This window comes from Schistocerca cancellata, chromosome 5, assembly GCF_023864275.1.
Source record: "Schistocerca cancellata isolate TAMUIC-IGC-003103 chromosome 5, iqSchCanc2.1, whole genome shotgun sequence".
Lineage (NCBI taxonomy): Eukaryota > Metazoa > Arthropoda > Insecta > Orthoptera > Acrididae > Schistocerca > Schistocerca cancellata.
Window position 1 is genome coordinate 800,676,614 of NC_064630.1, and position 23,837 is coordinate 800,700,450.

The window sequence follows — 23,837 nt, forward strand, 5'->3', positions numbered from 1 at the left end:
CCTTTTTGTTCTTCATTTATAATTTTGTTCTGTTTTGTATGTGTCATTAATTTCTGTGTAATGACTGAAGTTCATATTTTGTATATTGTTGGTAGGCATATTATGGAACGATATTTTGCTGGGTTCGCTGTGTCTGCTTGATCTTTAGGTTTCAGATAAGTTATTCCTTGTGTAAGTGTATCAGGGACTGTGTATGGGTCTGCAATGTAACTGTTAAATAATCTAGTTAGATGTGAATGTGTTGAGGTGAACTTCTTTAGCCAGAATTTTGCTATTTTATCTTTTCCAGAGGCTTTCCAATTGTGCATAGAATTAATTGCTCGGGTGACTTCATGTTGCAAAATTATCACTTCAGGCATTTGTTGTATCATCTTGTATGTGTCTGTTTCTGCTTGTATCCACCGTGTATGTCTGTTATGTTGTACCAGGTTTGACTATATGTTGCTCCAGAAGTGTTCCATGTCTGTTATGTTTGGTGGATTATCTATTTTAATGTGTGTGTTATCTATTGTCTGGTAAAATTTCTTTTGGTTTGTGTTGAATGTTTGGTTTTGTTTCCTTCTATTTTCACTTTTTTTGTATCTTCTAAGTCGTTTGGCCAATGCTTGTAATTTCTGCTTCTCTTCATCTAATTGCTCTATCGCTTCTTCTTGTGAGATTTTACCTAACCTTTTTTTTTTTTTTTTTTTCTGATATTTCATTTCTTATAAATTGTGTTAGCTGTCTGGTCTTTTCTCAGTTTTTCTATTCTGATATGTAGCCTGTGTTGCCATGCTGGTTTTGTGGGTTTCTTCTGTGCATTGGTTGGTTCTGATCTCTGCCTAGTGTGTATATTTAGTGTAGTGAGTGCTCCTATATAAACCAGTAGTTGCAACTCTTCCATAGTAGTATTTTCATTTATTTTGTTGTGTATGATTGTGTTGATAGTTGTTATTGTTGTTTCGACTTGTGGGTTATTTGATGGCCTATCCAAGAATGGTCTAATGTCTGTATTTGTGTCTTTGTATTCTACACATGTCAGCTGAAATTTTTCTTCTATATCTAACATGTGTGTCACTTCATGTTCTATTTGTGCTTGTTCTGGTGGCTGTCTTAAGATTTCGTTTTCCTCTGATTGTTTAATTGATGCATGTTGTTCTTTGTTTGTTTTCTCTGGGATGTTTGTTTGCTTTGAGTCCATTACTGTATTTTCTTCTTCTTCTGATTGCACATTATTTTGTTCCAGTATTTGTTGTACTTGTTTGATGTTTTCTAATTCTGACTGGGGTATCCTGTTGTTTTTTATTATTACACGGATCTGATCAGCTAGTCATTGTCTGTTAAAAATTTTAATTCTAGGTATCTGGTAATAAATGTTATGTATATTTGCGATTTGTATACAGTTGTGTTGGTTCCTAAGTTTGTTGCTTGGTAATAACAGAACATGAGGTGTCGGTTAACTTCATCTGACCATCTCATCCTCTGTCTTTGATTTTCTTCTAGAGCGGTTGCAGGAAGCATATCCTGCAAAACACCTCTATTTGGATTTAAATCATTTTTCACGTGGCTAGCAGTGTCGTTACCATTGTGGAGGGGCATAGTGTTCAAGCGTCGTCCCCCACCATGACAGCACTTGTCCAAGGCTTCATTAGTATTACTATTATTATTATTACTACTACTACTACTACTACTACTACTATTATTATCTTCTTTCCTTTCTCAGACCTTAGGTCTGGTTAAAAATGGAAAGTGATGCGGACCTTGATCAAGTGTGACTTCCTTTTAACTGTACGGTATATGTTACATTGCATTTAGGAACTTTCGGGTAATTGAACATGTATCTATAATTACAGATTTCTGTAGTTGTATATATAAGTTTGGATGTAGCTGTATTGCGTTGATGTACTGGTGGATATTGTGTGGTACGACTCCTGTAGTTGATAGTATAAATGGTATAATTTCAACTTTATCCTGATGCCACATGTCCTTGACTTCCTCAGCCAGTTGGATGTATTTTTCAATTTTTTCTCCTATTTTCTTCTATATATTTGTTGTATTGGGAATGGATATTTCGATTAGTTGTGTTAATTTCTTCTTTTTATTGGTGACTATGATGTCAGGTTTGTTATGTGGTGTTGCTTTATCTGTTATAATGGTTGTGTTCCAGTATAATTTGTATTCATCATTCTCCAGTCCTGTGGTGCATACTTGTATGTGGGAATGTGTTGTTGTTTTAGTTTATGTTGTATGGAAAGTTGTTGACGTATTATTTTTGCTACATTTTCAGTCTTCTGGTGTATTCTGTATTTGATAGTATTGTACATCTGCTTGTGATGTTATCTACTGTTTCTATTTGTTGTTTGCAAAGTCTGCATTTATCTGTTGTGGTATTGGGATCTTTAATAATATGCTTGCTGTAATATCTGGTGTTTATTGTTTGATCCTGTATTGCAATCTGAATCTTTCCGTCTCACTGTATATACAGCTTTTTCTTAGCCATGTGTTGGACGCGTCTTGATCGATGTGTGGCTGTGTGCTTGCCATGTAGCGTTTTCTTTTTCCAATTTACTTTATTCATATCTGTTGATGTTATGTGATCCAAAGGGTTGTAAAAGTGGTTATGAAATTGCAATGGTGTAGCTGATGTATTTATATGAGTGATTGCTTTGTGTATTTTGCTAGTTTCTGCTCGTTCTATAAAGAATTTTCTTAAACTGCCTGCCTGTCCATAATGTAGGTTTCTTATGTCGATAAATCCCCTTCCTTCTTCCTTTCTGCTTAATGTGAATCTTTCTGTTGCTGAATGTATTCTATATTTGTGGCATTGTGATCGTGTAAGTGTATTCAGTGCTTTTAGGTCTGTGTTACTCCATTTCACTACTCCAAATGAGTAGGTCAATATTGGTATAGCATAAGTATTTATAGCTTTTGTCTTGTTTCTTGCTGTCAATTCTGTTTTCAGTATTTTTGTTGGTCTTTGTCTATATTTTTTTCTTAGTTCTTCTTTAATATTTGTATTATCTATTCCTATTTTTTGTATGTATCCTAGATATTTATAGGCATTTGTTTTTTCCATCGCTTCTATGGAGCCGCTGTGGTTATCCAACATGTAATCTTATTGTTTAGTGTGTTTTCCCTTGACTATACTATTTTTCTTGCAGTTGTCTGTTCCAAAAGCCATATTTATATCATTGATGAATACTTCTGTCTATTATTATTATTATTATTATTATTATTATTATTATTACTATTGTCTGATTTAGAAGTGACTGAATGTTAAACTGTCAACTGAATCCTGGGACTGGGTGAATGATGCTACTTGGTTGGTTTCAGACTAGATGTAGTAATAGGATATGGCCATAAAAATTCAGTGTTTCATCATCTTGCAAAATGACCATTGGTACTGAAAGAAGTTGAATCATGCAGGTGATTTGCATTTAATATGATGGATAAACCATTGAGGGTGGCTGAACTGTTAGTGAAGCAACTAAATCTTGTGTCCACTTCTGAGAAACTACCCACCAAGAATTTTGTTAAGTGTTGTAAAGTATGGTGTTTTGGAACTTCGCAGTTAGGACTGCAGAGAAAAAAAACAAGGCAAAAGATTTGTGGGGTCTTAACTATGATGCCCACATAGGACACCTGAGGAAAGAAAATCACTTTGATCCTTAAGCAAGGGCTCTGGTGTAATAATTTTATGTACTGACAAGGGCAACACCAATATCTTCTTCTGGTAAAAATATGAATTTATAGCAGAACTGATTACACTGTCATTCTTGAAGGAAACTGAAGACATGAAACAACGGAAAACATGTGCTCATCCTATATCCAACTGCTTTCCTGGCAAACTTAAGAGTAGAATCACTTGCCCCATTAAGACTTTACGGTTTGCCAAATATACATAAAGAAGAGGCTCCACTGTTCCTTACTGTTAGTAAAATTAGAGCTCCAACATAATGCGTTCTTTGGTCGAAATACTGGTTTGATTCAGCTCTTCACGCTAGTCTATATCATACAGGCTGCTTCACCTCCACAAAAATACCACAAAATTGTGTGACACATCCTGTAATATTTTGAAAGATTGAGGGACCAACACCAAAATTTAATAACAGCTAATACTGAATGAATACAATGAAGGGAAGCATTAATGGTTGTATATTCATTTGATGTGTGGAATAGTATCATATAAATTCTAAAAAATCTACACTGGCACACAACTGAAGATAGATAACAATTATCTCACGAAACTTACAAGCATTTCTGAAAAAACAGACACTGTTAATGATCCATAGCTGCACAAAATAATTTGAAATTAATTTGTGGAATGCAAAATCCTTGACATCAGATTTATTAGGTATAGATCTACTACACAATAAATTGATGTCAAGGAATTAATCTTCAGCAAATTAAATTCAAATTATCTCATGAAAGCCTCCTTACAAAGTTTAAGGAACCAGTATTATCTGAGGAGTCTCAGAACCCTGTGCAGCCCCCTACATATCATTCCCATAAGGAGCACAATGAGAGATTAGATCAATTACTGAGTGCACAGAACCACTTAAGCAGCCATTCATCACACTCTCCACATATGAATGAAATGGGAAGAAATCATAACATGTCATCCAGTGGTAGGTACTCTCCATCAGAGAGCATTGCTGTAAATGAAATCTTGTGAGGTTCCAGGGGTGGTGGGACGATGTAGAGTGTAATAATTATATAATAGGGACAGCTCTGATCTCTCTCTCTCTCTCTCTCTCTCTCTCTCTCTCTCTCTCTCTCTCTCTCTCTCACACACACACACACACACACACACACACACACACACACACGATACAGTTGGAATGTTTTGCAGCACCAAGAAAAAACAGGATGTGTGTGTATGGCGGACATACTTGCTAGCTACTATTTTTGTATCTTCCATAGTTATATACATTTATTTGTGTTTAACTTCTTTTGTGTTTCCTTTCCTCACAGCTTTCCTTCTCCAGTCTCAGAGCAGAGTGGAGTGGAGTTCAGCGACAGCTTGTGATTTGTACACAGATTGTAAATCATTTAGTTTAGTGGTATTCTTGTGCACTGGTGGTGGTTGGTGAATAGTGTCAAGGTTGTGAATCTCTGGGAGAAAGACAAACGTGAATACTGACTGCACAGCTGTCCCCTTACATTTTATAACCTGGTTTGAGGTATTTCTTAAAGGTGAAAGGAAATCTGAGCCAGCATGAGGCACCTCACCTGTTGGGACTGTGACAATTGTGTTGGAAAGGTCTGGACAAGCACAGAGGAGGGCAAGGGGGTCAGGAGGGGGGGGGGGGGGATTTCTTGTCATTGGGAAATCCAGTGTTAAGTGGCTGATGGAGCCCTACAAGGGAATAGCAGGCAAGAGATGTGGAAGAGGATCTCCTGGCAGCAAATGAGCACAATGAGTGCACCAAGCCATAAATTGTGGCTCAGAGAGTCATGAATTATGCCTGCTGACTGGATTCAGAGGCCATCCTTTGTTCCTATAGACGCTGACTGACTCAATGAAGACAGCTAGCCTCACCCACAGGGGGCTAACAGAGCTACAGTTTTTCAGCATTGTTCCCAGAAAAAAATCATGGTCCTCTGGTTTGAAGCTGAGTGGAAGGCTTAGACCAGAGGTTCAGAAGGTTCTTTGACAATCTTGTATGTGGATTTTTCAACCTCTGCTACCGGATGAAGAATTGTAGGAATCCCCCCCCCCCCCCCCCCTCCCGCTTAATAGGTTACGCATCCACTAGATGCACCACGCAGCAATTCAGAGAAAGAAAGAGTTAATAGACAGTGTGTCCATAATTAATGTTGCAGTTTCAAAACACTGTAGAGGGAAACACTGCTCAGAATGAAGTCAAATTTGAACAACATAATACTGACACAGAGGGAAATGTCATGGAAATTCTGCATGGCTACTGGCACACAGCTGTCATTCTTGAAAAAGAGATTCCCCGACCCCCTCCCCCACCCACCCATCCACCTCCAAACCCCTGATGTTTCCCTCTGAATCAATAATACGCTGTTCAAATTTGACACCATTCTGAGCAGAGATTCTCTTTCTACAGTGCTTTGAAACTGGAACTTTATTATTCATTCCCTGTAGTATTAGTTAACTGCAGGAGCATTAATGGGTAGGTCCTATAACTAGTCTCACTTACAGAAGGTAACAATGCCCATGTAATACTAGGGACAGAAAGCTGCCTAAAACCATATGTCAACAGCAATGAAATTCTAAACTCTGATTGGTATGTATATCACAAAGATCTATTGAATGTCAGTGGTGGAGGCACATTTATAGCCATAAAAAATATAGCGAGTGAGATTTCTACAGATTACAAATCTGAAAAAAGTTGAAGGAAAATGTTAAAGATAGATCAAACGCTGTTATTGGATGCTTTTATAGACTTCCTGCATTAGATGCAGTAGCAGCAGAACATCTGAGGAGAACCTTGGAGAACATTTCACATAAATTTACTAGTCATACTGAAGTATTAGGTGGAGGTTTCTGCCCACCAGTTTCCCCACTTAAGTGATTATGGTGGGTAGTAGGGGCAATGAATCATGTGAAATTGCTCTAAATGCCTTATCCAAACATTAGCTTGAGTAGTTAATCTGAGAATTAGCTCATGAAGGTAACAGCTCAGATCTGCTGGTTACAAACAGACATGAACTTTTCGACTCAGTTAGTGTACAACAGGGAATAGTGTTCATAAGGCTATTACAGCATCACTGAATATGGCCACAAAGAGGAACACAAAGAAAGGTGCGAAGATTTTCCTGCTTAGTAAGATCAGCAAGAAACAGATTTAAGATTAGATGAATGATCAGCATGAAAATTTCATCTCCACGGCTAACAACATTTTGTATCAATGGTCAAAGTTAAGAGAAATACACAATAATATGCTTTAGACATGTATGTGCTGAACAAAGTTGTGGGGGACAGATGGGGAGGGGGCAGGGGTAGGAAATACCCAATGTGGTTTGACAGCCCTTGTTGCAAAAGCATGGAGCTTCACTGGAAATTTAAATGTAACGAAAGCCTCACAGACAAACAAAAACTAAACAAAGCCAAAATTAGCATAAAAAGAGCCATGCACGAAGCTTTCAGCAAATTCAAAAGTAATAATTCTGTCTACCAATGTGAAAGAAAATACAAAGAAGTTCTGGTCATAGGTTAAATCAGTAAATCAATGGAAACCATGTTTGTCCAGTGACTAATGGCTTTGAAATGGAGGATGACACAGAAAAGACCAAAATACTAAATGTGTTCCTCTAAAACCATTTCACAGAGGAACATAACTGAAATAAGGCAAAAGAGAGACAGCAAATGGACCTGACAGTATACCAGTACTGTAACACAGAGTATGGGGTGGGGGGGGGGGGGGGAGAGGGACATTGCCCTCTTCTAGCAGCAATGTACTGCTGAGGAGTAATGCATTCCTGATGTTAGAAACAAGCACAGGTCATTCTCATTTTCAAAAAAACTGTAGGCTTATATCTTAGACATCAGTCAGTTGTAGAATTTTGGAACATGTTTTAGCTCACATCTCATGACATGTCTGGGGATGGAAAACCACTTCTGTAGGAATCAACATGAGTTCAAAAACTGAAGATAGCATGAAAACCAGCTCATTCTGTTCATCCATGAGACCCAAAATGCAGTAGATACTGGCATTCTGATAGACAGCATGTTTCTTGCGTTCTGTAGGTCATTCAATACATTCCACACTGCCACATAATGAACAAAATACAAGCATACAGAATATCAGACCAATGTGTGATTGGATTGAAGAGTTTCTAGCAAATAGAACACGCATGTCATTCTCAATGGAGAAGAGTCTTCAGACATAAAAGTGAATTCCAAGTGTACTGCACGTGACTGTTATAGGATGATTACTTTTCACAATACATATAAATGACATAATAGACAACACTGGAAGTTCCATGAGCTTCCCATGGATGATGCTGTAGTACAAAGAGAAGTTGCAACACTGGAAAATTGTAATGAAATGCAGGAAGACCAGCAGGATAGACACTTGGTGCAGGGGGTGGCAACTGACCTTCAGTCTAAACAAGTGTAATGTATTTTGCATACACAGAAAGAGAAACCACTTATTGTATGATTAAACAATTGCAGAAGAGTAATTTGAAGCAGTTACTTCCATAAAATACCCATGAGTACGCGTATGAAGTGATTTAAAGGGGAACAATCACATAAAATTAACTGCAGGAAAAGCAGATGCCAGACTGAGAGTAACTGAAAAATCCTCATAAAATGTAGTCTGTCGACAAAGGTGGAAGCTTACAAAATCCTCATTTGACCAATACTCGAATAGTGCTTGTCAGTGTGGACTGGACTGATTGAGCAAATAGAGAAGATCCATGGGACAGCAATGCATTTCATTACAGGTTCATTTAGCAAGAAATGGTCAACTAACTCCAATTCTGCTGCAAGAGAGGCATTCTGCTTCATGGTGTGGTTTACTACCAAAGTTCCAGGAGTGTGGAAGAAACAGCAAATATTGTATATTGTTTATTCCTAGGTATATCTTACAAAAAGGCTGTGAAGATAAAATTAGAGATATTTATGCCTACACAGAGGCTTACCAGCTTTTGTTCTCCCTGCAGACCATTTGCAACTGGAACAGGAAAGTAGGGAAGTGACAGTAGTACACAAAGTACCCTCTCCCATACACTGTAGGGTGGCTTACAGAATATAGATGTTGATGTAGACATGCTCAGAGTAGTGATGTCATCAATACTTTCAACAATTTTGATCTTATGTTGAAAAATAACATTGACCTAGATAATTTTTAATCACTTGGAAAAATATTCATACTTAAAGTAATATTACCTTCACAAAAAATGTAATTTTTTTCTCACCTGTTTTATCTCCCATAGTAATTTCTTACTTATGTCCAGCTTCTTCTTGATTGTGACTTTTTTAATTGCAACTCTTGTACCCTGAAAAACAAATATTATAAGAGGATTACTGCCAGGTCACATACTAAGTTTTTAACATATTTTGAAGAATGAAAATGGAGTGAAGTGGAGGTTTCTTGAATGAAGGGGAATAGGCCTAATTATTTTTGTAGTGGTATCTATAGTCCCATGCCTTTCATCCTCTTGTTTTGTTTCCACATACATAATATGTTCTGTATCACATATTCAAACTCTTCCATTTATTTCTAGCGGATTTTGTCTCTATTAGTGTCAATGTATAAAACAGTTGAACTTACATTAGCACAAGAAATGAAGTCAGATCAAGCTCAACTTAGATATTGTCATGTTAATCTCACATTATTTTGCGGTGAACTAAGATCAACACTGACCAGCAAAATTTTGGGGATCAGTTCAGGTGAAGTCATCAGTTCACAACTTAGTTCCATTACATAAGAATAGAGTTCATAATGTGGAAATACAAATTGTAAATAAGTAAACAATAAAGAAGTTGATTCCTTTAAATACTTATGAGAGTGGATTGCATACAATGCAAAAGAAAAGACAGCTACAGAAACTAGGGTGCACAAAATGGAAAGTGTGTTTCATATGACCAAAAACGTTTATAACAAAAAATCATTGGCCTGGAACACAAAATTAAGACACTACCAGACAGTGGCCAGACCTGAATCTCTGTATGTGGCAGAAACACAAACTAACAAGAAATGGAGATCTTGAGAAACTAGAGAAGGGTGAAAGAAGAATTTGATGGAAAATACTAGGCGCTAAAAGGAACGATAATGCTGAATACAGGTTAAGACCAAACAGAGAGCTATACTTGAAAACTGAAAAACTAACTGATGTAATGAGGAAGAGAAGACTACAGCTTTTTGGAGGTATATTCAGAATGGATAACAATAGACTAACCAAGCGGATTCACATTACTCAAGAGCTACATGTTCATAAAGACTAAAAAGGACATGAAAAATGCTGGAATTACAATAGACACAATAGAAAACAGAACACATTTCAGGCAGGCTGTTCTAAAGGCAGAATTTCAGGAGAGAAAGAAAACATCTACACAAAAGTGGCCTCAAGAAGAAAGGGAACAACACTCTAAAAGGATGAAAGAAATTTGGAAACTAAGGAAACCTAATACAATGAAGAGTAGCCAAAGCAGATTCATCATAGCCTTCCCATGGGTTATTCGAAAGAAGAAGCAGAAGAAGAAAGAAGTTGTATTTGACACTCCCACACTGCTGAAGTTAAGAATAGTTCTTTTGATATAAGAAGTTGAATTAAGCTGTCGATGTACATAATGAGGCCCATAATAAATACTCCTGTACATATTCTTGGAAATGGCTCATAATTAACATCAGCATGTCTAAAGGCATTTCATAGACACTTAGCAACAGAGTATGAAAGGGAAATCTGAGGTATTTGCAATGAGCAGTTAAGTACATGGAGTTCAACAGTAGCCAACAATGCTTGAACATCTCTTACAAAAATGCTCTCCAGGCTTGAACAAAAGTAACTACACAATTATTCTATATTTTTAACAGCCAAACAAGTGCTTACACTGCTGTGCATTGGCACAAATACTAGGCACATTTATGACTATTAATAAAGACAAGCTGCCAAAGTGATACCAAACAGAAAGTCTTGTGTTAGGTAGCCGAAGAATCACAGATGGGGCCTTCCAGACAATAATGCTATATGAACGTTCCATTCCAGTGATTATGTTTTGGACTATGGTTCTTCAACTCTGGGGTTCAATCCCATGTGTCTGCTTTACTTATTTTTTCTTATTTTTTACCATTTCTTCCATCTCTGGCAATGTTTGTTATTGTGTTTTTCTGAGTCACATCACAGTTCGGACACCATGTCAAGCTGTAGTTTCCCATTTGTCTGGATGGGTGATACTATTCAAAGATTTCAAAAAGTCAAGAGCATAACAACACCAAAAGAACTGTGCCCAGTAAATCACTGTGGTGTCAAACCAACCTTTGGGCTGATGATACCTCTATATCTATAACTACATACATATTTCACAAGTCACTATATGGTGTATGTCAGAAAGGACCTTGTATTGTTATTAGTCATTTCCTTACTTGTTCCACTCACAAATAGAACAAGGGAAAACGGCTGTCTAAAAGCCTCCTTATGAGCCTATTTCTCGTATTTTATTTTCATGGTCCTCACACAAAATGTACGTTGGCTGTAGTAGAACCATTCTGCAATTGGCCTCAAATGATGGTTCCCTAAATTTCTGCAATAATGCATTGCAAATATAACACCTTATTCACTCCAGGGAGTTCCAGTTCACAAAGTATCTTCATAATAACTGTGTGCTGATCGAACCTACCAGTAACAAATGTAGCAGCCGGCCACTCAATTGGTTGAATATTTTCCTTAATCCAACGTGGTGGGATCCCAAATACTCAAACATTACTCAAGAACAGGTTGCCTAGCATTCTGTACACCATTTCCTTCATGGATGAGCTATAGTTTCCTAATATTCTCCCAATAAAATGAAGCCAAGCATTTGCTTTTTCTTCCAGCAACCTGACATGTTCACTCCATTTCATATCACTCTGCAGTGTTACAGCTAGATACTTAATCAATGTGACTGCATCAAGCTGCAGCCTACTAATGCTGTATTCTAATGTTATAGGATTTTTCCCTACTTATCTGCATTAACTTTCATTTCTCTACATTTAGAGAAAGCTGCCATTGGTCACACCGACTAGAAATTCTGTTTAAGACATCTTGTATTCTCCTATGGTCACTCAACAATGAGACCTTCTGTGCACTTCACCATCAACCAATTACAGATTGCTGCTCACCCTATCCATCAGATCATTAATGTATGTAGAGAATAAAATCAGCCCTATCACACTTCCATGGGGCACTCCTGATGATACACTTCTCTTTGGTGAACACTTCTCATTGAGGACTGCATATTGGGTTCAATTACTTTCCTATCTAAGCAGCCTTGGTTCTGCTATTTACCCACCTAAGCAGCCAATGCAAATATATAAATCTGGCATTTTCTGCATCAGTAGTTTTGTTAGTATATAAAATAGAATAAAACTGCTTGATCAGCAACTGCTCAATGTTGAATACCTGAGAGATAAGTGATCAAACCATAAAAACATCAACTCTTGAACTTTCAGAATATGTGATCTCCTTACTCTGTGTAGAAATGAAAAACAATACAAAAGAAACATATATTTACAAATGGAAGTATTGCAGTGGGCACAGAAAAGCTATTTGGAAGTACAAATGAAAAGGGACGCACATACCGTAAACTTTTTTATTTTACAATCATATTTTCTTCTCCTTTTTAAATTTATACAGGGTGCCCCACAAATTTTGTGACAAACTTTGAGAGGTTGTAGAGAGTGTCTTGATGAACAAATCAAAGATAGGAACTGCTAGAAAACATCTTGTAATGACACTACAGAGCATCTGATTACTAGATGCTGGCATTTGCCACCAGATTACCCCTTCAGCAGCAAACAAGACACTGTACACTGATGGGTTGTAGGCAGAATATCTCAAATATTGTTCACTATTAAGTGATCGCTGCTGACTGCCATGATCATCGGTGGAGAATATAGAGATAGATACTACATAACGAGCCCTGTCTTCTATGAATGCAATGGTTTATTGCCTTGGTGGGTGACAGTTTCAGACACAGGTTTCCACCTGGAGTTTATTTTCCTCCCATATGCCAAGAAACACATGAGGTTTTAGACTTTTATAGGGTTTCAGGAGAATAAGAAACTGCAAATGGAAACCCACATCCAAAACAATCATCCACTTTGGTGCTCTGTAGCATCGTAGGATAACATTTCTGACACAAATTCCTATCATCAATTTGTTCCCTTAGACACCCTCTACAAACCCATGAAGTTTGTCACATTTCTGGGCCACCCTGTATACTTATTTGCAACCTGTTGGCTGTTATTTGCTTTACTAGCAGTATATTTGGTGAGTAATTCTAAGTTATGGCTCATTTTCAGCATTATGTCAGACTCAATCCTTACATTTTTTTCTGAGTTTCTCTCATCTCATTTTTGAAAGGTGAAAACTCTTTTGATCAGGAAAGTGTCTCTCAGAAGACATGTATCTTCACTTGCTGTTTCTCATTTAGATGTACACTCTGTTTTCCTAGTTCTGTAAAATGTGTGTCAGACCTTATCTTGGACTGCTTATTACTGATACATCTTCTGTGTGAGCTGTCCTACTAATTAACACTCTTTTGAGTTGAATACCATTATAATTTGATTTCATTAGCTTCATTTTAGTTTTCTACTCGATGGATTTAAATATGAAAACGCACAATGTATTTATATGAGGGGTAGGCATAAAATTTTAATAATCATCTTTGAAGATAAATTTACATAATTAATGTATGGTTCGTTTGTAGGTACATGTCATCTGTCAGTCCTGGTACACAATGAAATCCCATGCCGCAGTACCAGAGCATGCTGCTAGAGGATCCAAAACAAAATGACACAGTGTGCCAATAAAGTACTGTGTGGCAATTAATTTTATGCATTTGAAGAGGAAAATGCTGGTTGTTGGAAGTGTACAGGATCAATGCAGTGACACAGTGGTCATGTGGCACAGATGCAATCAGTATGGTCAAACATGTCAAAGTGATTAAGAACCAATTGGAAGACCATCTCTCTCTGAAGAACCAAGATCTGCAAGAGAATTGGAGGCCCTGATGCTCAAAAGACCACCATATCACATTCAAGGTAATAGTGGAAAAAGTTAAAATCAGGAACAGATCAGTTCTCAACTTCTAATATGATATTTTGAACATCACTAAGGTCATCATCTGCTGGGTTTCATGACTGCTAAGAATCAATAAAAAAGGCCAACAAATTGAGGCAGCAATGAGATGTTGCAGTTGTGTTACAGCAATCCACATAATTTGCAGAATGTCAAAGAAGTAGTAATAAATTACATTTTGGGACAGTTTGAATTATTGTATATTTATTCACATTTCTCATTATATGAGAATCACCAGTGAGAATACTGACATCTTTTTTAAAATCCCAGGGCATCAAAAACTGCACTGGTAGTCCTCAGTTATCTTTTAAGTTACAGGTTATACTGGAGGCAAGATGCCACCCAGTAAAGCAATTCCTCTACATATGTCTCAGATTTTGAGACCATTTTTATTCATCATGTCAGCTATGCACACTATAGATATAATTTTACGTTCATCTCTCAGAATTTCTTTCAGAGAGTTTGGTTCCTTTTCTAGTTCTAATTATGGTAAGAATTACTTATTTGAAACAGTGTAATACAACCATGTTACACTTAATATGTTCAATTTTCGCTACATATTAGTTATGACCTTGTTCAGCTATCATCTGATAATCGCCTAGTATGACTAACAATACCTGATTGTTAAAACTCTGGACAGTTATTCATGTAGATAAAATTATAAGAGGTTCATTGAATAAACTACAGGAAAGGCTCCCACTGACTTATAGCAAACTGACATGTGGAGCAACAATACTCACTGTAGCTTCCAAGCTCTTACCCTTTTTCCAATAAAAGTACACACAAAACAAAAATTTACCTATAACCCACATCAACACATCTTTGTGCCAAAAACGTACTTTCTACATCAGAGTTAAATTTCATAACAAACTTCCCGAAAACATAAAAGCTATTACTGAGGTGAACACCTTTGGAAAATCTGTAAAGTCATATTTACAGCATCACTGCTTTTACTTCACTGAAGAATATTTAAATTTATGAGGTGTGCTATATAAATATTTAGTGTATAATAGTTAGTATATAAATACGTGTATAAAGTGTATTATTGTAACCTTAAATCAGTAGGCCTAGAAATGATTTTTTAAGCTGTACTTGTAACTTGACTCATCCAGTGTCTTATGCAAAATATGCTTTTGTAGACAACAGGACCAATAAATACAACACAATACAATGCAATACATTCTCACACACAACCACGCAGACACCCAAATGCACACTCCCTTGGCCTCTTTCAACTTCCCACTGCCAGTTACTCCTTTTGTCTCCTGACCATCCAACCATAAATTTCTGCTCATTCTACCTTTGTTAGTTCCAACAACTCTCCTTTGCCCTTGTAAAATTCCAATGATACATTCTCATTCTGAAATTTTGTCTCACACATGATCTACCACTTAATGAGCTTACTGTTAAAATTGGCATCTCAGCCTGTCATCCATCCTACCACAAGGAACTTCACCTTTTCAATTCTATCAGTCCCTCGGCCTCACCAACCTGGTCTTTCATAATCTTACAATGCTAACTCAGACCATACTTAGCAGCCTCTACTCTTTTCGCAAAATCCTTTTACTCTGTGATCACAACTTCATAAATACTATCACTACAATAGAAACTCTTTGGTCTTCCACAGTTGGATCAGCATTCCCAGCACCATCTGATGAAGCTATCAGAGCTAATCTTGTCATATGCCCACAAGGGATTCTGAAACTGTCCCAGCTAATCCTGTCTTATGCCTGCATGGGATTCCCTATAACCAAGGAAAAGCCTACCATTCTGATCCAATCACATCTCAACCCCTTAGAGCTCCCCGATCATGCCTCGCCGATTTACTCTGCCTTCCACATCCCCAAACACCTTCTCCACCTTCTGTGAAACACACTGCTACTGAACAAAGATCCCATAAAACTTTTGTCAACTTTCCTGTCAAAACTCTGATTCCTGCATAAATCTCAGTACTTTCTAAAGGACTCACCTTTAGACCCCATACTGCACTTGTGAAGACATTTCTTTCCTTTACTCATTATATGCTCTTTTCAAAAGACCCATCCTGGAATTTGCCTTGTGCAATTGAAGGAAATAATGGGAAACCTAAATCTGGATAGTTGGACAGGGATTTGAAACATCTTCCTCCTAAAGTCATGTCCAGTGTGCTGTTTAACTGTTGCCTATACAACTCTTAAAGTTTATATATTTAATGTAATGATAGTTTCTTTTTCAATGACAAGCCTTAGAATTATCAGACAATCTACACAAGTCACCAAGTTATCAGCCTGTCTGCATTTATCTTCATTGAAAATTATATCTTACAAGTGAAAAGTACATCATAGAAACTAAAAATTTTTGAGGTAATGCATAAAAAGTTACTTACCTTGTAAATGCCAACTGTAGTGTACACATGTGCTGACATCATAGTATTGCAGGAGACAATGGATCCATGGGAACTATTAATTTTGTCTGTCAGCTCATTTGTCTGTGAGAAATAATAGAGAGATGGATACACATAAAAATTATTCATGTTCTGTAGACTTCTTACACTGGCATTGCTTCTAACACCATGTTTTGAAATATACTGCATTAATTTATATGCAACCACAATAAGCAGAATGCAGTCATATGTTTATTTGTCATAACACAACATTCTTTGCTTGGAGATATTTAATAACCCACTGAAATTTTGTTTCCATAGAATCAATTCAACTGAAGAGTAAAAACAAATTAATTAAAATTCTATTATGCACAGAAAATTAAAAGTATTTATTCACATATATACAGGCGAGTAATCCATATTTTCTTACTCAACACTTTATATTCCTATGAATATTCATGTTCTGAATTCAACTGTCATTATAAGGAACAAAATATGGATCCCATTGCACAATTCTGTCAGAAAAAAATAAAATTTTTGGAATACTATGAAAACTGTACAAGAATACTGTATGTTCATTTTGTCAATATTGCCATAATTTTTAACTGAATCCAAACTCTAAGATTAATTTACATTCTTTTAGTCTTCTTTATTATATGGATACACTTGATGCAATTCAAGGAGACATTTATCTTACTAGTTACTGTAACAAAATAAATACATGAAATTGTCACCTTAGTGGAAATGGGGAACATTACGAGATGGTAAGGTGTTAGAACTTCAAGTTTAACACATATATTTCGGAACGACACAACATCACATATAAGTCACAGAGTAAGTTGACATGTTTACATGTTAGCATTCGAATAAGCACTGAGTCCCAGTCTAGCGGCCGCTGCTCGGCTGGCCGCTTAGGTGGCGCAGCTGCTGCATGGCTGGCAGACAGCGCTGCACGTAGAGGACGCGCATAATTGCGCGGCGGCACTTTGAATGATCGGCGAGTCACAACATAAGGTACCAACCATTCTGAAGGAAAACTACTACATAAGAATACTCTCTATTCCAAATAGCTTCAGAATAGAACTATTTGAAATTCACAATATTTTTCATGTTGGACAGTTGGATGTGCAGATATTAGTTATGTATACAGAAATATATGCACTTCTTGTGCAAATGGGATACAGTTCTGAGCCCTACCTTCCCTGAATTTGCTCTGATTTAATACTTCTTCCTTCTCCTGTAATTAGATACTGACCACCCTGTCAAGTATCTTTGTAAATTCCACAAATTTCCAAATGAAATCTTCTTTTGTACAGAATTACAAATACTGGAACAATTTACTAATGTATTTCCTATCCTGTTTTGTAACAACACAAATATTCAAAAAGCAGTGATAGCATATCAAGTACCAGTATATAAACATTCATTGTAACAAAAATGCGTGAGATACTTGTATGTTCACTGAGCAAGGTGGTGCAGAGGTTAGCACACTCGACTCACATTCAGAGGCCATCAGTTCAAACCTGCATTCAGTCATCCTGATGTAGGTTTTCTGTGCTTTCCCTAAATTACTTCAGGTAACTGCCGGGATGGTTCTTTTGAAAGGGTGCAACTGAGTTCCTTCCCCATCCTTCCCTAATCCGATGGGACTGATGACCTTGCTGTTTGGTCCCCTCGCACAAATCAATCAACCAACCAACCAACCAACCAACTTGTATGTTAAAAATAACAATGGTTTATTCAGTGAAGAATACTTTTTTACAACAGTACTTTTTAAAGAGACTGACATGATCTGTGAATATTTTTCCTGTTCCCATTGTCTATATATGTTGCATCAGGACAAAAGGTAAATGAAGCAGAGATAACATTCATTGAGCAGCTGGATGATGTGCAATGAACAGAATTTAGGAGAGAGTAAGCAAATTTAGTTTATAAAAGTTATTTGCTCATTGTTCTGGGAAAGGGGCATGGGGGGGGGGGGGGGCTGAGCTGTAATGCAGCCCTATTGTGAGTGCTGTTCTCAGGCATGGGATGAGTTAGCTGACATTTGTAAGCAGCTGGAGATCATCCTGTTAAGCAACTGTAAGCTGCTGCAAATGAGAGTCTTGGCAGGGCTGCTGAGGGACACCAACCACAGATATGAACGTTACCTCTTTTCCATAGATAAAGGAAGTACAGAATCTGTTAACACAGGTCCAGTTGACTGTGAGTGGTATGTCAGTAGTAGGTCCAGGGGTGTGTACGGGGGAAGCAGGGACCTGAGAGATCTCAAGAGTCACACATTCATCCCTTAACCAACAAGTATGAGGTGCTGTATCTCACTGAGCCTGAAAATCAGCTACTATGACACACTTCACCTATTAGGAATCCTGTTGTCTCTCATGTCATGGGCAAGCAAATGGAAGAGGGTAGAGATCTGTAATCATCAGCAGTTCAAACATACAGAAAAACAATGTTATTTGTCAGAGGGATGACACAAAGTTATGGGAAGCATCTTCTAGTGCACTCTTTTTGCAGTCTGTGTCTAGAAGCCCTATTAAATGCTTAAGGGGCTTTTCCAGCAGTCATTGAGCAACCAGCATATAATCACGTGCAGATCAAGGCCCACATAACAAACAATGCCTGTTGTCCGTGCTCCAAGGTGACTGGTCAAGTGACTGGCAGAGAAGGTTGAGATCTCAATCCTATCAATCCTATAAATGGGTCAGGGCTTCAATATACAACAAATGTTTCTAGCCAGGTGGATGACTGCATTGCACTCAAGGTTTTTTTTGTGATAGCTGTAAGAGAACATGGGGTATTATTGTATGATACAGTGAAATTCCTCCTACAGACGAGGATATCAAAATCCTCGTGATTATCTGCCAGAGCATTTGCAATGAAGTGCTACAATTTTAAGTGCTCCTCAAAAGCAGCAAAGCTCACATAATACTGAGTAGAGAAAGCGACCTAAATTCCAAAATTCACAACAGTGGGGTAAATCTAAGGGTATATTGAAAGTATAGGCTAATTAGAAGCAGAAATAGTGTAGTCGGCACAGCAGACAAGAAACTGAAATCGTCTGAGATCGAAATTGAAGTCGCATGTGAGCCAATTTACACTCAGTATCAAGGCTTGGGATAGATTTATAATTGGATCCTTCTGCTGACCAGCAGACTCATCATCCAATGTATCCAAAAATCTTTGACTACCTCATATTGCCAGTGGGTATGTTCTCTAGACATATTGTCATTATTAGAGTTGAGTTAGTTTGTCCAATGACTGAATAAAATAATTACATTTTTGAAGGTGGAGGTCATGGTAAAATATCCTGTGAATCAATACTAAACGCCATCTCTGAAAACTGTCAAAGAATAGGTAGTTCTGAAGTGCAGTCAAGATGGACTATATCAGATTTAATTGTCAGAACAAACCCTGATCTCTTTGAGAATGTCTGTGTTGAAATTAGTATATCAGGGACCATGAGGTAGTTACAGAAAGAACAACTGCCAAAGTACCAAAGCCAACTAAAACAAGAATAATGATTTATATGTGCAGTAAATTAGATAAAGAGGCAGTAGTATCTTATCTCTTGAAGCAACTTGAAACATTTAGCTCTGGGTGAGTGGGTAGGTGCATGTAGAGCAACTATGGCTCATGTTTAAAAATGTAGTTGATCAAGCATGTATGCAGTAAGAAATATATCTAGCAGAATAGCTGATAATGACAATGACTCTAAATGGTATACAACCTTTGTAAAGAACCTTCTAAGTTAATGTTAGGTGTAAAACAATGAATAGGACTACAGATAGAAATACACCAAATGAATCACATTTCATTGTTGAAAGGGCAATGCAAGAAGTCTATAAATACTACCAAAGCAGAATCATCAAAAAGCCTCTCACAAACTCAAAGAAATTCTTATCATATGTAAAGGCTGTCAGTGGGACGATTGTTAGTGTTGAGAGACACTCTAAGGATGACACAGGAACTGACATTAAGGACAACAAGAAACAAGCAGAAATACTGAATTCAGTTTTCAAATGTTCCTTTACAGAGGGAAATACATGCTACCCCAGTTTAATTCTTGCATTACTGCAAAGATGAGTGAAGTACTTATTAGTGTTAGTGTCACTGAGAAAAGAGCTAAAAATACTAAACTTAAACAAGGAATCCCTGTCAGATTCTATTCAGAATCTGTAGCTGAGTTACCTAGTATTTTAACAATAATATACCACATATCCCTTGAACAGCGAACTGTGCCCAATGAATGGGAGATAGCAAAGGTCACACCCACTCACAAGAAGGATAGCAGAATTATTCACAAAACAATCATGCAGGCTCACTGACATCTATTGTTATAGAATCATGGAACATACACTGAGCTCAAACATAATTAAGGGCCTCAAGCAGAATTACTACATTCATGTCAGCCAGCATGGATTCTGAAAAAAATCAGTCGCACAAAATCTAACTTCTATTTTTCTCACTTGGATACCTGAAAGTATGAATCAAGGCAATCAGGTAGATGTAGTATTTCATGACTTCCAGGAAGCATATGGCTCCAAACCATATCAATGTTATCAATGTTTATTAAAAAGAAGTATGATCATATGGAAATCACATAAAATTTATGACTCGACTGATGATTTCTTGATAGGGAGGACGCAACTTATACAGAGAATCATTGACAGCTGTAGAAGTAACTTCAGATGTAGCACAGGGAAGTGCATTGGGAGTCTATCTGTTCATGTTGTACATTATTTATATGGTGGACAATATTAATAGCAACCTCAAACTTTTTGCAGTTCTCTACAATGAAGTGCTATCTGAAAAACTTGCACAAATTTTCAATCTGGTGTTGATAAGATTTCAAAGTGGTACAAAAACTGGAAAGCTCGTTCAATTTTTCAGAAATATAAAGTACTGGACTCACAAAATGCAACAACATACTATTTTAATACTGCAACATAAAGGAAACACAACAGAAATTTGTCATCTCATACAAATATCTGGTGTTACAGTTTTTAAGGATATGAAATACAATGATCTCACAGGGTAGGCAGTTGACAGACTTCCACCAGTCCAATACTGGGAAAATGCAACTAGCCTACATAGGAGATTGTTTACTAAATACTTGTGCAGTCCATCTTAGAACACTGCTCCCATAGGGACTGTGAAGACAAGAATAAACTGGTGGGCAGAGGGTTTTAAATAATCATTATTCCAATTCACAATTTGTAAATGTAATGGAAAAACTCTAATACACGATGCAGTGGGGATTACCCACTGCCATGCACTTCACAGTGGTTTTCAGAGTATAGATGTATGCACAGAATATGTGTAGGAAAACAAACTATGCGCAGTAGGGTAGTCTGCATAATTGTCTGTGGGGCATGTTATTGTATCAATATCACTACGTGTAAGGCTCACACATAGAGGCAGGAGATCATTGCAGGTATTAGTGTTTTTGTTGATTCTAAGATGCTAAAGATGAATTCATTTCATAAATTATGTCAGCTGGAATATTTGAACTAACCTAAGAAGAAGTCAACAACAGTCGCAACTCACTCACAACAGTAGGTAAAAATTCATTCATCATACTCTGCAGATCACACCAAGGAGAACTTCAGGGATATGGAACAAATCATGGTATATATTAAATGAGGCAAAGACATCATAGAAACTTAATATGTATATTTCATTACCAATAAACAATCACCAAACTGCCTAATGCCATTCACACTTACACCATATAAATTTAATCAAGTAAATTAGTAATAAAGTTGGTACTTTGAAATATGCTACTGTCTCCTCAGTTTTATTCAACAGCTGCTGTTTATCAGCTGTTAGTATCTTAATATTTACTTGATTAAAATAATATTTGTGAAAGAAAGTATTTTTTACATCTACAAATACTATTTGTCATACTACTACTACTTGCCCTTTAGGTAACATAAATTTTCGACCCTCAATCTAGATATACAGATAATTTTTAGAAATAGACTAATGAGGTATGTTTTTAACTTTCTTTTGAATGAGGCAGGGATTATCAATTTCTGGCTTTATGTGAGAGGTGAGCATGTTGGCTATCTTGCCACCACATCAGATAAACCCATTCTGAACCCTAGGCAGGGAGGCAAAGTCTATATGGGTATTATTATTGTGTCTTGTATTCTGGCTGTGTATATCACAGCTTAGTTGAAATTGATTTTTATTAACTGTGGAAAAAAAACACTAAAGAGTAATAGATTGAGAAGGCAGTGTAAGTTTTCAAAGGTACTTAAAAACGATCTGAGCTGTATGCTGAGGTTGTATTTGGATCCTTGATTAGTACACTCATGTGATCAGCAAATATTACTTTTTCTTTTTTTATAGATGATATTCATGCCTGAGATTCCCTCTACTTTCTGTTATGGAGGTAAGATTGTACCTACGCAAGGGGGACACCAGTACAGTCACAAGACTTTTATTTTGTGAAGTAGAATTTGGAGATCCACACAGCCAAAAGCTATGTAAAAGTTACAGAATGTACCAACAGGATAATTTTTCTTGTTTACCTCTGAGGATACTTTCCGGGACTGGATCAGACTCTGAATGTGGCTCTCCAGCAGGAATACGACTTCCTCAAATCCTGCCCTGAAATGAGATCCATCCTTCATGAAATCCTCCCCACTCCACCAAGAGTGTCTTTCCGCCGTCCACCTAACCTTCGTAACCTCTTAGTTCACCCCTATGAAATCCCCAAACCACCTTCCCTACCCTCTGGCTCCTACCCTTGTAACCGCAACCTGGTGTAAAACCTGTCCCATGCACCCTCCCACCACCACCTACTCCAGTCCTGTAACCCGGAAGGTGTACACGATCAAAGGCAGAGCCACGTGTGAAAGCACCCATGTGATTTACCAACTGACCTGCCTACACTGTAACGCATTCTATGTGGGAATGACCAGCAACAAACTGTCCTTTCGCATGAATGGACACAGGCAGACAGTGTTTGTTGGTAATGAGGATCACCCTGTGGCTAAACATGCCTTGGTGCACGGCCAGCACATCTTGGCACAGTGTTACTCCGTCCGGGTTATCTGGATACTTCCCACTAACACCAACCTACCCGAACTCCAGAGATGGGAACTTGCTCTTCAATCTATCCTCTCTTCCCGTTATCCACCAGGCCTCAATCTCCGCTAATTTCAAGTTGCCGCCACTCGTACCTCACCTGTCAGTCAACAACATCTTTGCCTCTGCACTTCCGCCTCGACTGACATCTCTGCCCAAACTCTTTGCCTTTGAATATGTCTACTTGTGTCTGTATATGTGTGGATGGATATGTGTGTGTGTGCGCGAGTGTATACCCGTCCTTTTTTCCCCCTAAGGTAAGTATTTCCGCTCCCGGGATTGGAATGACTCCTTACCCTCTCCCTTAAAACCCACATCCTTTCGTCTTTCCCTCTCCTTCCCTCTTTCCTGATGAAGCAACCGTTAATTGAGAAAGCTAGAATTTTGTGTGTATGTTTGTGTGTCTATCAACGTGCCAGCGCTTTCGTTTGGTAAGTCACATCATCTTTGTTTTTAGATATATTTTTCTCACGTGGAATGTTTACCTCTATTATATTCATATCATTAATTTGAACCCAACAATTACGTTTGTTATTGTCACTATTGCATTTCGAAATCTTTTCTGGCGTATTATTTTCTCTTTCTGTTTTTGCCAGTAGTTTCACTTTGTATTCACCTTCTCCTTTTTACCGTAATCTAC

At 37.4% G+C, this 23,837-nt stretch overlaps 1 protein-coding gene across 1 annotated transcript in view; it reads right to left on the reverse strand.

Moving 5' to 3' along the window:
* LOC126188809 (atrial natriuretic peptide receptor 1) overlaps positions 1–23,837 on the reverse strand; it is a 783,072-nt gene that overhangs the window by 392,527 nt on the left and 366,708 nt on the right. Inside the window, exons 13-14 of the mRNA XM_049930422.1 lie at positions 16,103–16,188; positions 8,875–8,955 (exon numbers count right to left, since the gene is read on the reverse strand). Coding sequence (XP_049786379.1) covers positions 8,875–8,955; positions 16,103–16,188 — 167 coding nt within the window. The remainder of the gene's footprint in view (positions 1–8,874; positions 8,956–16,102; positions 16,189–23,837) is intronic.